Source organism: Caretta caretta, chromosome 5 (genome assembly GCF_965140235.1).
Source record: "Caretta caretta isolate rCarCar2 chromosome 5, rCarCar1.hap1, whole genome shotgun sequence".
Taxonomy (NCBI): Eukaryota; Metazoa; Chordata; order Testudines; family Cheloniidae; genus Caretta; species Caretta caretta.
In genome coordinates this window covers 111,708,583-111,723,280 of record NC_134210.1, presented here as the reverse complement: position 1 = coordinate 111,723,280, position 14,698 = coordinate 111,708,583, and the positions used below count along the sequence as shown (strand labels likewise).

Sequence of the window (14,698 nt, the reverse complement as noted above, 5' to 3'; positions counted from 1 at the left end):
GCATTACAGTGTTTTAAACGATCACCATAATTTGATGACAACATACTGTTCATTATATAGAAGGCATTTTGCTACCGTAACGATTGACAGTTTAAAAAATTCCATTTTGAGATTTCCATTTTACGATTTTCTATGTGATCAGATTACAATTATATTTATACATTTTAGTAAAGTAAACTAATTCATGTAGAACATTTCTGAGAGCGTGGTTTCATTCATAATGCATGTATGGCCAAGAAAAGTATTGTATAAATAATACAAGTGGATAATAAGGTTTCTGATGTTATGTTTCTACCAAAATCTTATACACTATAACATTAAGAAGTCCCAACCCATCAAACTGTTCAGAGGTATGATAGGTTTAAGAAGCCACAAGTAATCAAAATATGATACTAGATAATCCATGGTCATATGGTCATTTTGAAAGGCTTGATGAAAGCTATAATCTGATTGTCTGAAGATAGTTCCAAACATATGTAGTTAATAACTTACAACACACCATGTTAAGATTCAGCTATGATTACTAGCTATGATTAATAGGGAAGTATTCCTTATTACAAAAACAAAAACAAAATATTTTAAAAATTAGGATACTTCCCTATTAATATAATCTGTGATTAATATGAATTAGAAAACTCTTAAAATGAAACTTCAATTTTGCCCTTTTATGCTGTAATATTAAAATATATTGGGTGAAATCCTGGCTCAACTATGGTCAAAGGGACTTTTGCCATTGACTTCAATCAGTCGTCCAAAAACTGTAATTAAATTAACATATCTATAGATGTAATCAACCAAATCATTGAAATCAATGATGTTACACCAGTGTAAAGCTGGAGTAACACACTGGGAATAAGGCTCAGAGGATTTCAGAACAATAACAGTGAATTCATACCGTTTTTAAACCTATTTTATCTCTACATTTCACATACATCACACACAACTTTCCTAGTAGTATCTTTATTTAATTTTAGTGACATATCTGCACTCTTTGTAATAAGTGGTATTTCTGAATGATCTTTACTTTGACCATTGTAGTAGTATTTCCTATTCTGACTGCCTTAAAGAACCACATAATTGGAATTTAGGAGAACATTATAAAAGTTTCAACAGAATGCATACACCTGTCAAATCTCAGTTATAAATAAAAATATTCAAATGCCTGTTAATTATGGTGTTTCGATGGAAGTATCATCTCTTAATACTATCTTTAATGTCTTAAGTACCGTACATGTATAAAAAAGTAAGAGACAAGTCAGATGATTACTTTGGTTCAGTAAATATATTTAAATATTTACAATTCACACAGGTAAAAGTTATGTTTTACAAAGAGAATACATTTCAGAGTTAAAAATTTACATTGTAATAATGAAACAGACACTATGATTACATGACAGTGAATAACAACCAAAACCAGATGTTTGCTTTTAGGAATATTTGGAATGCTTTTGTCTTGTTTCATTCTGTTGTTTAATAAACAGAGAAGTAGAACTGTTTAAGAGATAGAATTCCAGAATCATAGGTTAGAAGGGGCCATCATGGTCATCTACTAAGTTCCCTTTAAGCTGCACAGGTGGGGAGAGGCACCCCTTCCCCGGCCCAGCCCAGCCAGATCTGCCGTGGCTGGGGTGAGGATCACATGCAGTGGAGAGAAATTAAAACCCCGAGCCAAGCAGCAGCACCCTCTGCCCATTGTGCTGCAGCCAACTCGTCTGGTGGGTTTAAATGAGCGACTGCGAGCTCGTTGGAGATGCCTGAGTTGCCACCACACGACTCCGCTGAGCCCCATGCCATGCTGCCCCTGGCCTGCCACAGCCGCTGCCCCACATCCTGCCAGACCTCCCCTGAGCTTGCCCAGACTTGCGAGCCAGCTGGTGAGCTCAAGGAGGCGAAGGCTGATCTCGTGGGGCATGTGTATCCATGTGCAGAGCTCAGCCAGGAGTGCAATTCCAGTGGCTGATGCAGCCGAGGGTGGATTTATCCCTCTTGTGGGGGCTGAGCAGCTCAAACCCAACTGTGGGCGCAGGAGGAAGAAGGCAGAGTCCCCCCCACCCCCCGCAAAGTTGTACACTTAGCCGACAGCCCGTGAAGCTGGAGGTGCACATGGTATTGTCAGGGGCCTGTGCCAGGAGGCGCCCTGCAGGCGGCCCCTTCCCCTGAACTTTGCTGGGCTGGAGGGACTGCGGGGAGTGGAGGCACGTGTGACATGGGGCTGGGGCGGTGGTGCTATGTCCCCAGCACGATGCATAGAGGCACCTTCCCCTGGCTCAGCCCAGCCCCACTGGAGCTGCCATGGTTGGGGAGAGGCACCCCTCCCTCAGCCCCAGCTGCTGTAGCAAGAAAGGGCTAGGGGGAGTCCTCTCTCCCCACCATGACTCCAAGGCAGCCTGCACCCCAAACCTCTCATCCCTGGCCCTGCCCCAGAGCCCACTCCCCGAGTTGGAGACCTCATCTCCCCCCCCCCCCCGCACCACAACCCTCTGCCCCAGCCCTGAGCTCCCTCCCACACTCCAAACCCCTCAGCCCCACTCCTGCCACACATCACCTTCATATTGGTTCACATAACAAAATTCATTCTGCATATGGACGTAAAAATTAGAGGGAACACTGGTCATCTAGTCTAACTGCCTGCCAAGATGCAGGATTTATTGTGTCTAATCCATCCAAGACAGATAATTATCCAGCCTCCTTCTGAAAATCTCCAGTGAAGGAATTTCCACAACCTTCCTAGGCAGTCTGTTCCATTGTTCTACTGTTCTTACAGTTAGGAAGTTTTTTCCTGAGATTTAATCTAAATCTGCTATGCTGTAGTTTGAACCCATTGCCTCTTGTCCTGCCCTCTGTGGGAAGAGAGAACAACTTTTCTTCATCTTTTTATGGCAGTGTTTCAAGTATTTGAAGACTGTTATCATGTCCCCCCTTAATTTCCCCTTTTCCAAACTAAACATACCCCGTCCCTTTAGCCTTTGCTCATATAGCTTGCGTTCCATCCCTTTGATCATCTTTGTCACTTGTCTCTGGATCTTTTTCAGTTTCTCTACATCCTTTCTACATAATGGTGATCAAAACTGGATACAGTACTTCAGTTGAAGCCTAACCAGTGCCGAGTAAAGCAGTAAAGTCACCTCCTGTGACTTGCATGCTATGCCTCTGTTAATGCAATCTAAAACTGCATTTGATTTTTTTGCAACAGTATCGCATTGCTGACTCATGTTGAGGTTGTGATCCATCATAACTCCCAGATCCTTCTAAGCAGTGCTGCTTCCAAGCCAGTTATCCCCCATTTTTTATTTGTAAATTTGTTTTTTCTCCCAGATTGCAAGGTGTCTGTCCTTTCCTAGGAGAGGGAGTTGGGGACTGTGGAGGAAGAGGGTGCATGCTTATTAACAGACACTGATCACAATGTATTTTTATCACTTAGAAATTTGGAGCTGTCAAATTAAAATATGATCAGCCAAATTCTGCCTTCCCTTCCCTTACACAGGTCCAACACCACTGACATGACTGAGGTTGTACCAAGTGGAAGCGAGGAAGAATTTGTTTTAATGTGTGCAGAGCCTCAGGGACAGCAAATGTTTTTGCCTTTACACATGAGAATGTGGATATTCTTGCTAACATTACAGCATTGCTTCCTCCCTGAGTCTAAACTAATCCCACAGTAATTCATGTCTGTGCCACTATCTGGAAAATGCATCAATACATTTCCTGGTAGGGGAAAGTCATGGAGAATATTTGAGTACCCCATGAAGAAAGATTATCTATGTTTTCCTCAGATATGACAAGCGACCAGCAACTATTAAAAACACACTAATCTGATTATACTCAAGAAATCAATATTTAACACTTGCAATTACCACTCAGTCTCAAACATCTACATTTTTAGGAAAGTTTATTGAGAATGTGGTAACAGGAAAACTTCAGCAAAATCTAGATGAGCATTTTTTTTCTACTCAAATAAAAAATGCCTCTGATAAAATTGGCAAAAAGATTGGGTTTTCTGTATTTGTAACAAACCAAAAAAAAATATTTTTGCTTTGAAGTTTTGGATAAGACAGGAGAGCATTTGATTCTGTGAAATTAAGCAAAGCCAGAGCCCTACAAGACAAGGCTTTAAGAAAATTTTGCAGGTAGAACTTCTCTTGAGGCCCCTTGACTCAATTTGGTCAGTCATTGGCCTTTTGGAAATCCTTTGTGTGTCCAAATCTCTGGTGAGCCCGCAGATGTATCTTGTGGTGTTTTTTAGGTAGGTGGTCTATCAATAAAAGATGAAGATGAAATAGCACTACTGTAATACTCCCCATAGATATTACAACTTAGTTTTAAAAAATGGTTTAATGATTTCTAGAGAAGTCTTTTTCCTTTTAATATTGTCTTTGGAGCTGGGACTCATTAATGACTTTTAGTAATATAGCCACAAACAATGAGATTGCCAGGCTCAACAGTTACTTATTTTCACTTACAAAAATTGAGAAATTTTACATTCTTCTTATCTGCAAATTAAATAACTCTCAGTTTTCAACCAGAAAATATTCATAACACAAAAACAGAAATTTCACACAAACCTGCCAGTAGATTGCAGATTTCCTCTGGCTTTATTCCAGAATATGAGTGGTAGTCTGCTTGCATATGCCTTCTATTATTATCAGTAGAAGGATCTTTAGGTTCCTCTGTGCTATTGACTGTGTGGAAGCTTTATAATCTATTAAATACAATTTACCTCACCTGTTCCCTGTGTTTGGGATGAGAATCTTGATGTACCGGATGTAAGGCCTCTCGGGCCTGCTGTAGTTGTTCTTCCAGCCACTTTATCTTTTGTTCTTTTTCCAGTAGCTGACCCTGAAGAGAAGCATGACTTTGCTGGAGCTGAATCTCCCTTGCTTTCAGAGTTTCAAAACATATAGTCAATTCGTTGTAAAGCTATTTTTAAAGAAAATGTAACATGGGATTAATAAATGCCATCATTGAAAACAAGTACTTCAATTTATTGCTGTTTTTAGTTTACAAAGTCATATAGCCACCAGGATCATGATTTTCTTCACTATTCTTATTGCAATATTGGTCACACTTGTTTTCACCCCCTCACTCTCATCATATTGGCAGATGTACTGCCTTTACCTTTTTTCCTTTATCTCTGTAACTAAGGAATTCAACAGTGTAATGTGTTTCAAACAATTGCTTCTCCGCCCAAACAGGCCTAACATTAGAACCGCAGCAGTTCCATATACCTTTGTATGATGATTGTGAGCAGAAATTGGTATTCACAAACTTTAAAAAAAAGTATGTACCTTAATTCTTGAACAGCTCTATAAATACAAAACCAAGCAAATGCACACGCACACATGTGCACGCACACATACACACACACACAAACAAAAAAAACAAGGTTCACTGATTAAGAATAGCAGAAAAAATTACTAAATGAAATATTTCCTCTGGAAGTGAGCTTATTAACTGGGGCAGCAAACATGAAATAGAAAAACTCCTGTTTTACCTGAAGATAAAATTTAAATTTTGAAGATAAGAATAAAGTCCACACACCAGACTAGGATATAACTGCCTGCATAACTTGGCCCTCCCTATTTATGTCTTTTGCCTATTTCACTCTGCTCTGTCACAGTTTCTAGGCTAGGCTGCCTGTCTGTCTTCCACGCTGGTCTTCTATGCTTAATGCCCTTTCTGAGCTGACCCATAAACCCATTTCCTTCACTGCATTTAAATCCCCTCAGAAGACCCATTTCTGCCATGACACCTAAAAGAAACCAATCAATGGATTATGACTAGATTTTTGGCAGCTATAAATACTTTATTTAGTTGGCATATAGATAAATTTATATAATTTAGTGATAAAACATTATATTATTTAACACTGTCATGAACTGCATTGTCATTTGTATATATCTTATGCATCTCTTTCTTTTCCCCTTTGTCTGTTTGGTTTTGCCTTTCAGAGCATCAGCTCTTTGGGGAAGGAATCAGATCTTCTATTATGTTTGGAAAACATCTAGCACTTTGTGGGCTCTATTAGAAACAATAAAATCTATTCCTACTCGTATTGTTTTGTCAGAACCATGACCACACAAAATCTAGTCAAGACAAATGTAATTACTTATTGACTGCCCAAAAAACTGATCACAGACCAGACCACTCTACCTAAGCATATTCTAATTCCAGATATATTTAAGACTCACAAAGTGTCATTAAAAATAACTGAAGTATTACATTGAAATGTTTGTGTCTACTAGATAGAGACTGATGTATTTTTTGGAAATACAAATACTATCTTAATCAAATTTATGGACAGCAGCAAGTTTCTCAATTATTTTTCTAATCGCATGAATATCTGATAGAAAAATAAAGACTTCATCTTTATAAAGACTTGCATTCCTATGCAATGTCCTTCCAAATGAATAGAATACTGGGATACAACACTTATCTCCAGCCATAACTGGATAAGCTGATTAGTTGGATCATACTGGTATGCCAATCTGCTATTTTTATTATTAGAAGCACTTACGTGGTCATAATTATAATTTTTAAAGGTTGCATCCTATTAAAATGAGAACAACACCGTTTTCTTTTTCCTGACTGGCAGAAGTATTGAGCACCCACCACTCCTACTGAAGTTAATTGTTGGTGGTTGTGCTCAGCAACTGTCAGGATCAGGCCCTAAGCGACAAACAACATATCTGTTTACATTCTGAAGGCTATCTTTGTAACCAATTCTGCTAAAAAATTATTTAATTAAGCTAGAGAAAACAGCACAATCTGCTGAAAATCCATATGAAAAACATACAACCTCAGAATTCATCCATTTTCCACGTCTCTGTTCTCTGCAAACATTTTTCTGCATCACCCACTTATTAGTTCATAGCATGGAATTTAGACAGTAATTTATTTACTACTAGGAAATTTCAGAAAGAAAATTATGTCTGCATAAAGGAAAGCTCATTTGTCCAGCCTACCATGCCAATTGGAATGACTTACAGCAGCTCATCCACCTTTTCATTGATTGGCATGGACACTAGTAGGTGGACTGAGTGCTTTCTTAATATTTCTAAAGGGATTATTTTGTTTTGTTTTGAGGATGTACCTTTTCAGCCACATTGCAGTGAGAGGACAACTTAATATTTGAGATCACACAGGATCAAAGAAGGTAGTATGGCTGCAGAGGACAATAAAGGGGAACAGAAAAATGGATAAACAGGCAAAATGTAAAATGAAGTTTAAGAGAACTAAGGAGGAAATGTAAGGAAGAAAGAGCCAAATAAGAAAATATTTATGTCCATCAGAAGTAGAAAGCTCAAGGGAGAATCAATGGGTGAAACCCTGGCTCCACTGAAGTCCATGGGAGCATTACTATTCACGTCAATGGAACAAGGAATTCATCCAGTGTATCTGTTAGATTACCAAGGTATAAAGGGGGCAACCAAAGAGGATAAGGAAATTGCAGAGATGCTAATATTGCTTACATGAAAAAATAATAGCAGGGAAATATTTAATGTAATTTTGAATGCATGTAATGGAATTTAGCAGCTGGAATTAAGGAGAAAGGGTAACTGCCATGTGACCAGCTGCATGCCAAAAGGAAGTGCTTCACAGACAACAGCTTGAGAACCTCTTAATTCTGCTCCAGGGCTATACTTTCTTTAAAAGTAGCAAAGAGTTGTAGATAAAGAACTCTAGATAAAGATATTTTTTTTAAAATGATAAAACAACTTGAAATAAAGCACTCTGTAATAAATAAGTAGGACCAAATGGCATCATCCAAGAGTCATGAGGAACTGAAGAATGAAGTAGCTGAACTACAAACAAAGACAGATGAAACTTGTAATAAGGGCCATCTCCACTCAACACTCCTCTGTCTCAGCTACATTAAAATATTCCCAAATTTTCCAATGCTACTTTTCTAATATTTATTTTAACAAATTTTGCTACAGAATTGGTTTTTTGCTGGTTTTTTGAACAGTTGTTTAAAACATGTTATTGTGCAAAAAGAGCAATTTCCACTGTACCATACTAAAGCTAATATTGTAGGTCTTCCAAAATAACTAGAAATATAATTTTAAAACATGCAGATGAGTATGTGATGAAAACAAACAAACAAGGCATTTGTTAGGATAATTCATACCTTTCTAACACTTTAAAATTCTTTAGGTGTTACCAAATTTGTGGACAGAATTTGTTGATGACAAAATCATTTTAAGTCAGTTAAGACAAGGAAGACCTTTGGGGAACTCCAGAAGGACCTAACAAAACTAGGTAATTAGCAACACAGTCGATAAAATTCAACAGATAAGAGCAAGTTAATGCATACTGAAAACAACAATTTATAATTACCCACACATCAATGGATTATAAATTAATAGTAACTTCTCAGGGAAAAGATCTAGTGTACTCAGTAAAGATATCTGCTCAATCTGCTTCATGTTAAAAAAGGGCGGGGGATGTTAGACTACATTAAGACGGGGTAAAAATAATATAGAAAATATTATGGCATCATCATAGAAACTGATGATCCATCATCATGCTCAGTTTTTGTCACCTCAAAGAAATGGAAGCAGAAAGAGGAGGAGTTCAGAAAAGGACAACCAAAAATACTAAGAGTCACTGAAACAAAGGCTTTTCATACATGAAAAGATTTAAAAGTTTAGGACCATTCTGTCTGGAAAGAAAAAGAATAAAAGAACAGGTGGTGTGATGGAGATATTAAAAAAATGAATATAGGCAAGGCCAGCTGAACACACTTATATACCTTTTCTTAAAAGACTAGAAAAAGAGGATATCAGATTAATTTTAAATAACAACTTTAAAATATTAATACACTTTTATACAACATAAAATTAACATGTAGGACTCACTTCCATGAGAGGTTATTGAGGCAAATACTATTTCTTTACCCAGGAGAAAATTACAGGAACAGTCAATTCTCATGCTCTAGGGTCTAAACTAATAACCAGTTAGGGTGAGAAATGTTTCCCTCCATACCATAGTACTACATAATTAGATTCACTGTTTTTATATTTTCAAAGGTTTCAGAGTAGCAGCTGTGTTAGTCTGTATCCGCAAAAAGAACAGGAGTACATGTGTCATTGGCTACTTTTCTTCCTCAAATATTTTAAAGGGAATATTTTGGTCCTGTTGATTAATGTCCAATATAAAGAAAGGTGAAATCTTCATTCCATTGAAGTCAATGGCAAACCTCCAAGTCACTTCAATGGAGCCAGTATTTCACCCACATTACTTTGTTTCTTATCATTCTACAACACATTTCGGATGATATTCCTTCCTTGTAGAAAATCAAATAGGAAGGTGGAATGAAGAATCTAGTCAATCTGGTACAGTCATTTGCAGTTAAGACAGTTTGTCCTGAGAAACAGGCTCCCGCAAGGTAGACAAAACAGGAGTACTCAAATATTTCTCTGTCTACAGTATAGCTCTCCAATGTTCCTTGATCATATCAGAGTTTTGTACAACCTAGCTTGATGAAATGGTAGTTTTGTGGTGGGTTTTTATCATTTTGTTTATGGAATACGCTTAACGTATTGCACTCATTAGTAATGTATTAATTCTGTTATGCTTGTATTGTGAGTTATTAAAGTTTGTCTACATCAGGGGTTGGCAAACTTTGAGAAGTGGTGTGCCAAGTCTTCATTAATTTAAGGTTTTGCATGCCAGTAATAAATTTTACATTTACGGGGCCCCCCGACGGAACCCCAGGCTGGCAGCGGGCTGAGCGGTGCCGGCGGCCAGGACCTCAGCTAACAGGGGCCGGTGGCCAGAACCTCAGACCAGCAGCGGGCTGAGCAGCTCAGCCCGCTGCTGGTCTGGGATTCCGTCTGCTGCCCATGGGGCCCCGGCCGCCAGCCCCACTCATCCAGGCAGCGGGCTTAGTGGGGCGGGCGGCTGGGACCCTGGCTAGCAGCAGAGTGCCACTAAAAATCGGCATGCATGCCACAGGTTGCCGACCCCTGGTCTACATTAACAGCTAAGATTGATATTTCTCAAAGAGCATGCTGAATGCTTCTCTGGTTTTCCACTGCTCAGGGCAAGAAATCTAGATTCCCTGAGTAATGATGAATTATATAAAAAATATAGATGAATGTATCTACACCCAGCTAAGCAACTTAAGGGGTAAGAAGCCTGCTGTTGAATAGGTGATTCCTTGTCAGAACAAGAAATACCTGACCTGATGCTGTGTAGATCAGTGGCTCTCAACCTTTCCAGACTACTGTATTCCTTTCAGGAGTCTGATTTGCCTTGCGTACCACAAGTATCACCTCACTTAAAAACTATTTGCTTACAAAATTAGATGTAAAAACACAAAAGTATCACAGCATATGATTACTGAAAATTGCTTACCTTCTTATTTTTACCATGTAATTATAAAATAAATCAATTTGAATATAAATATTGTACTTACATTTCAGTGCGATACTTGAGCCTGTTTTTCACTTGTGAGCCTTGTCTGAAGCCTGAGCCCTGCTGCCTGGGGCTGAAGCATGTAACTTAGCTTTCTGAAGCCTCCTGTGGCATGGGAACTTGGGCAGTTGCCCTGCTTGCCATCCCCTAACACCAGCCCCGCACTTGCGACCCCCTAAGCCCATCCTGCAATCCTCACGTTGATCTAGATGAGTTGAGTATCCCCTGGTAGACCTCTGTGTATCCCAGGGTTGAGAACCACTGTTCTAAAATATTGTAATATGCCACACTGGATCTGGTGTTCCTTTTCATATGCATGATCACTCAATGAGCTCACTGCATTAAAAAAAGGTAACTGAAGTCTACAACTTATAGTTCTGAATCTGATCAAATTAAGTAGCTGTCCTCACAGAAATATTTAAATATACTTGCTCCTGTGATTTTTCTCCCTTTTTGTAGACACACTTCTCTCCTCCAGCACTTAGTGTCCTCAGCATCATAGAATTCCCATCAGGCATAACTTTCTGTGGTATAAAATACCATTCCACTGTCACATACACTAGGACCAAGATGTTCAAACATGGGTGCTGAAAGATAGGTTCCTGAATTCAAATTTAGGTACCTGGATGAGTGATCAGATTTGTAACATGCTGAGCACCCAACAGATCCCACTCAGCAATTTTCAAAATCAAGCCACTTACTAAAATAAGACACATGTTGAAAATTGATCTGATGAAGTGAGCTGTAGCTCACGAAAGCTCATGCTCAAATAAATTGGTTAGTCTCTAAGGTGCCACAAGTACTCCTTTTCTTTTTGCGAATACAGACTAACACGGCTGTTCCTCTGAAACCTGTCATGTTGAAAATTGTAGCCTAGGATCTTTTCAAGCATGAAGAATATAAGGAGGTCCTGAAATCTAGGGTCAGAACAATGAGTGCTGCAACTTAACCTGCACCTCCTGTTTTCAAAAGCTCTCTGAGGGTACATGTACACTGCAAAAACAGACCCACAACAGCAAATCTCAGAGTCGGGCTTGCATTACAGAGCTAAAAATAGCAGCATAGATGTTCAGGCTCGGGCTGAGCCCAAAACATCTACTTGGCTACTTTTAGCCCCATAACATAAGCCCCAAAGCCTGAGTCAGTTGACCCAGCTCTGAGACTCACTGGTGGTCGTACCTTAAGATAGCTAGCTGTGCCTGGTTACAGAACTTTTTTGTATTTAACCTACGATCCTGTATAATGCTGCAATATTCTTGAGAGTTTGTAACTGAATTTTTTACTTTTGGTACAGGGGAAGTAAACATCAACAGTTGCTATTAATCTTGCAAACTCAGATGGGAGGGACAACCCAATTAATGTTACTATATTTGGAGAATTGTTAAGGTTGGCTGATTATTACATATGTGAAAGAGGGAATGAAAGAGGGCTATCAGTTCCTAAAGGGAGCAAACGTGCATTTGAAATTTGTAAATGGATATTCTGATTAAAATCCACGTACTTCTGCCGAGATCAAGAACCGTTAGTCAAAACAGTTATACAAAACAAACAAACTAACAAACAATGTCAGGCAAATCAAACTGCAAGATTTTGTAACTACATTTAGTCTAACAATGTGCTCTGTAATGTCCAACTAGGTGTGTTTATTTTTATTCTTAATTTACAGTTGTTGAATTTCTCTCTATTTCTGTAAAATTTCCAGTAAAATACTCTTGTTTAAAACCTACGTTAACTGGGTTTCATAATGGTTAGCTTGGACAATCACATTGGGAGGCTCAAGCAGAGAAACTGAACTCAGAGCCAATCTGTAACAGCCTGGTTACTTGTTTTTAGGCTTGAAGGAGGCTACAAATCTCCACAAACTCAACAGGGCAACAGAATGACGGACATAGGGTACTTTGGGCATAAAATGGGCCAAACCACCTGAACTAAAGATTTATCCCAAAACAGATTAGGCATTATTCCATACTTCCTTTCTTATATATGGAATATAAACTTGTATCAATCCATTATAAAGGGAGAATGGCACTATGCTTTCTTTGAAGCCATTACAGCTTCTGACCATACCACAGGTATAGCTGTTGAACAACACACTCTCTTCTCAAGAAGGAATGTGTACCACCATGTACAGTGCTCCCAGTCTCTGCTGCTTTAAGAGACGAGGATCCAATTCAAACCTGGTCCCCATCTGATGGCAAACAGTGCTTCCTCTACGCCACTGACATCTATGAGATGTACAGTAAGTATGATTAATGAAGAAACTGAAAAGCAAAACCGCACCGAAGGGAACTTCAGCATTATGAAAACAAAAGGCTTAAACTGTAAATTTCAGAAAACTCTGATAAGACGGTTAAGGAGCTCAGAATCTCTTCTTGTCTTATTATCCTTAGTATTGACTGAAGTCTCTCCACCTTGAAATGATTGGTGAGGACAAATCTATAGACTCCCATTAAATCCAGCACAGGAATGAAGTTCCCTGAGCAATTGGGACTAATAAAGCAGATGGAACACATTTTAGAAAAATATTCCTTACTTTGAGAACTAGAACTATAGCCACAATATGAAATAGATATCAATGTCTTTTCATAAATCCTCTAATCTGAAGGAGTTTTTGCAGGACATGGCATCCTTAAAAATGTGTGTGGAATCAAGGGAAGAGGTACAGGTTTTGCAAATCCTAACCTGATTTCAGCAAGTCAGTGCATCTTGATAAAAGAGACTACTGATCTTTAAATGTCTTCTCACTTTGCCACAGTCTCACTACAGCAAGGCCTGAAACGGAATTTGTGATTGACTTATGCCTATCCACTACAGGTTTGTGATGGACTTATGCTTATCCATTATGTCTGGTTTGTCAGACAAGTAATTTCTTGGACTCAACCAACTGTTTCCTAATGCACATTAATACCAGTGCAAAGAGCAGTTCTTCTCAAATGGTAGACTAGTAAAATAAACCACAGCCAACCACACTGCCTAAGCTATAGCACACAGCGCCTATCTGACCAGTAACACAGAGGTCATTGATCTTGCTGTAAGGGACAATATATCATAGGATGTACACACTGATAGGCTCAATGCCATTTGGAAAAGTAGAAAAATATTCCTCTGTGAATTTGTCTATAGAATAGCTGACAAGTCCTTATCTAGCTTTTGCAGCCAGCATATTATTAATCCAGGAAGACAAACACAATGCATGTGCTTCTGGAATACTGTGCCTTTGAGCTATAAGGAGTGTACAGAGGATTGCATCTTTTTTCAAGTTACTAGGATCACCAAGGCTTCTTGTAACCTCAATAGGAGTGTACATGTTAGGACTTAAAGAGGGTAAGTACATATTTCCTTAGAAACTTCAGGACACTTAGTTACCTTTGGTTGCTTCACATAGCTCATTGAACAACCTATTTCAGGACATTTATTAGACTTTAGAAAGTGCTCCAGTAAAGCATCCCTTATGTCCAGCAGTCTAAAATTTCTGTGAAAAAATTCTTACCAACTGTTTTGCTACAATTATAATATCTCCCATTTCAATATTTCCCAAATAATAGCAATGGCATCCTAAGTGTTGTCTTAATTTATTCAGACCGAAGACCATTGCTCTCACCGATTACAAACAAAGTAGTACAATCTTGGAATTTTTAAATAGACTACACCAGCTTTGTCTCTCTTGTGTTAAAAGGCAGTAACAGAAATACTGAAGTTAGGTATTTAATAGAACAATTTCCTAAAATAAAAGGTAAATATGTTCACCCCAGTTTGTCACATACACTAAAAGATGGATCAGATCTCAAAATAGGAGCCATCTAATAATTTAACTGCATGGGTGTTACGATTTTAGCTTGCAAGGAGAAGACAAAAAGAGGAGGAGATTTCCAGGTACAGGATGTTTAAATGGCTTTTGTGTTTCTCTGCAGTTTAAATAGTGTCTTACTTGCCAGTTAGTGGTCAGTTGGGATAGTCTGTGTTTAACTGGGTTAAGATGCCAGCCTCACTCCTTAATGTTCCAAGAATATTCATTTAAAAAACCCTCTGGGGTAGCTCACTTAAGGGATTCCTATGAGTTGAGGAGGAGCAGGGGTCATCAATTCAGTACTAAACAGAAAAAACAGTTACCCATCTTTTGTAACTGTTGTTCTTTGAGATATGTTGCTCATGTCCACTCCATTCCAGATGCGTGCGGTCGTCAGAGGTTTTTACCTTAGTAGTATCCGTAGGGCTGGCTGTGGAGTCCCCTTGAGTGCCACGCGCATGCCGTGGTATATCAGGCACTGCCTGCCCTATG

At 38.8% G+C, this 14,698-nt stretch overlaps 1 protein-coding gene across 4 annotated transcripts in view; it reads right to left on the bottom strand.

Annotated features, from left to right (window-relative positions):
* Positions 1–14,698, bottom strand: part of CNTLN (centlein) — a 282,930-nt gene that overhangs the window by 158,362 nt on the left and 109,870 nt on the right. For all 4 annotated transcript variants that reach the window (XM_048849837.2, XM_048849838.2, XM_075128810.1 and 1 more), the window contains one exon: positions 4,723–4,917. In XM_048849837.2, the coding sequence (XP_048705794.2) occupies positions 4,723–4,917 (195 nt within the window). The remainder of the gene's footprint in view (positions 1–4,722; positions 4,918–14,698) is intronic.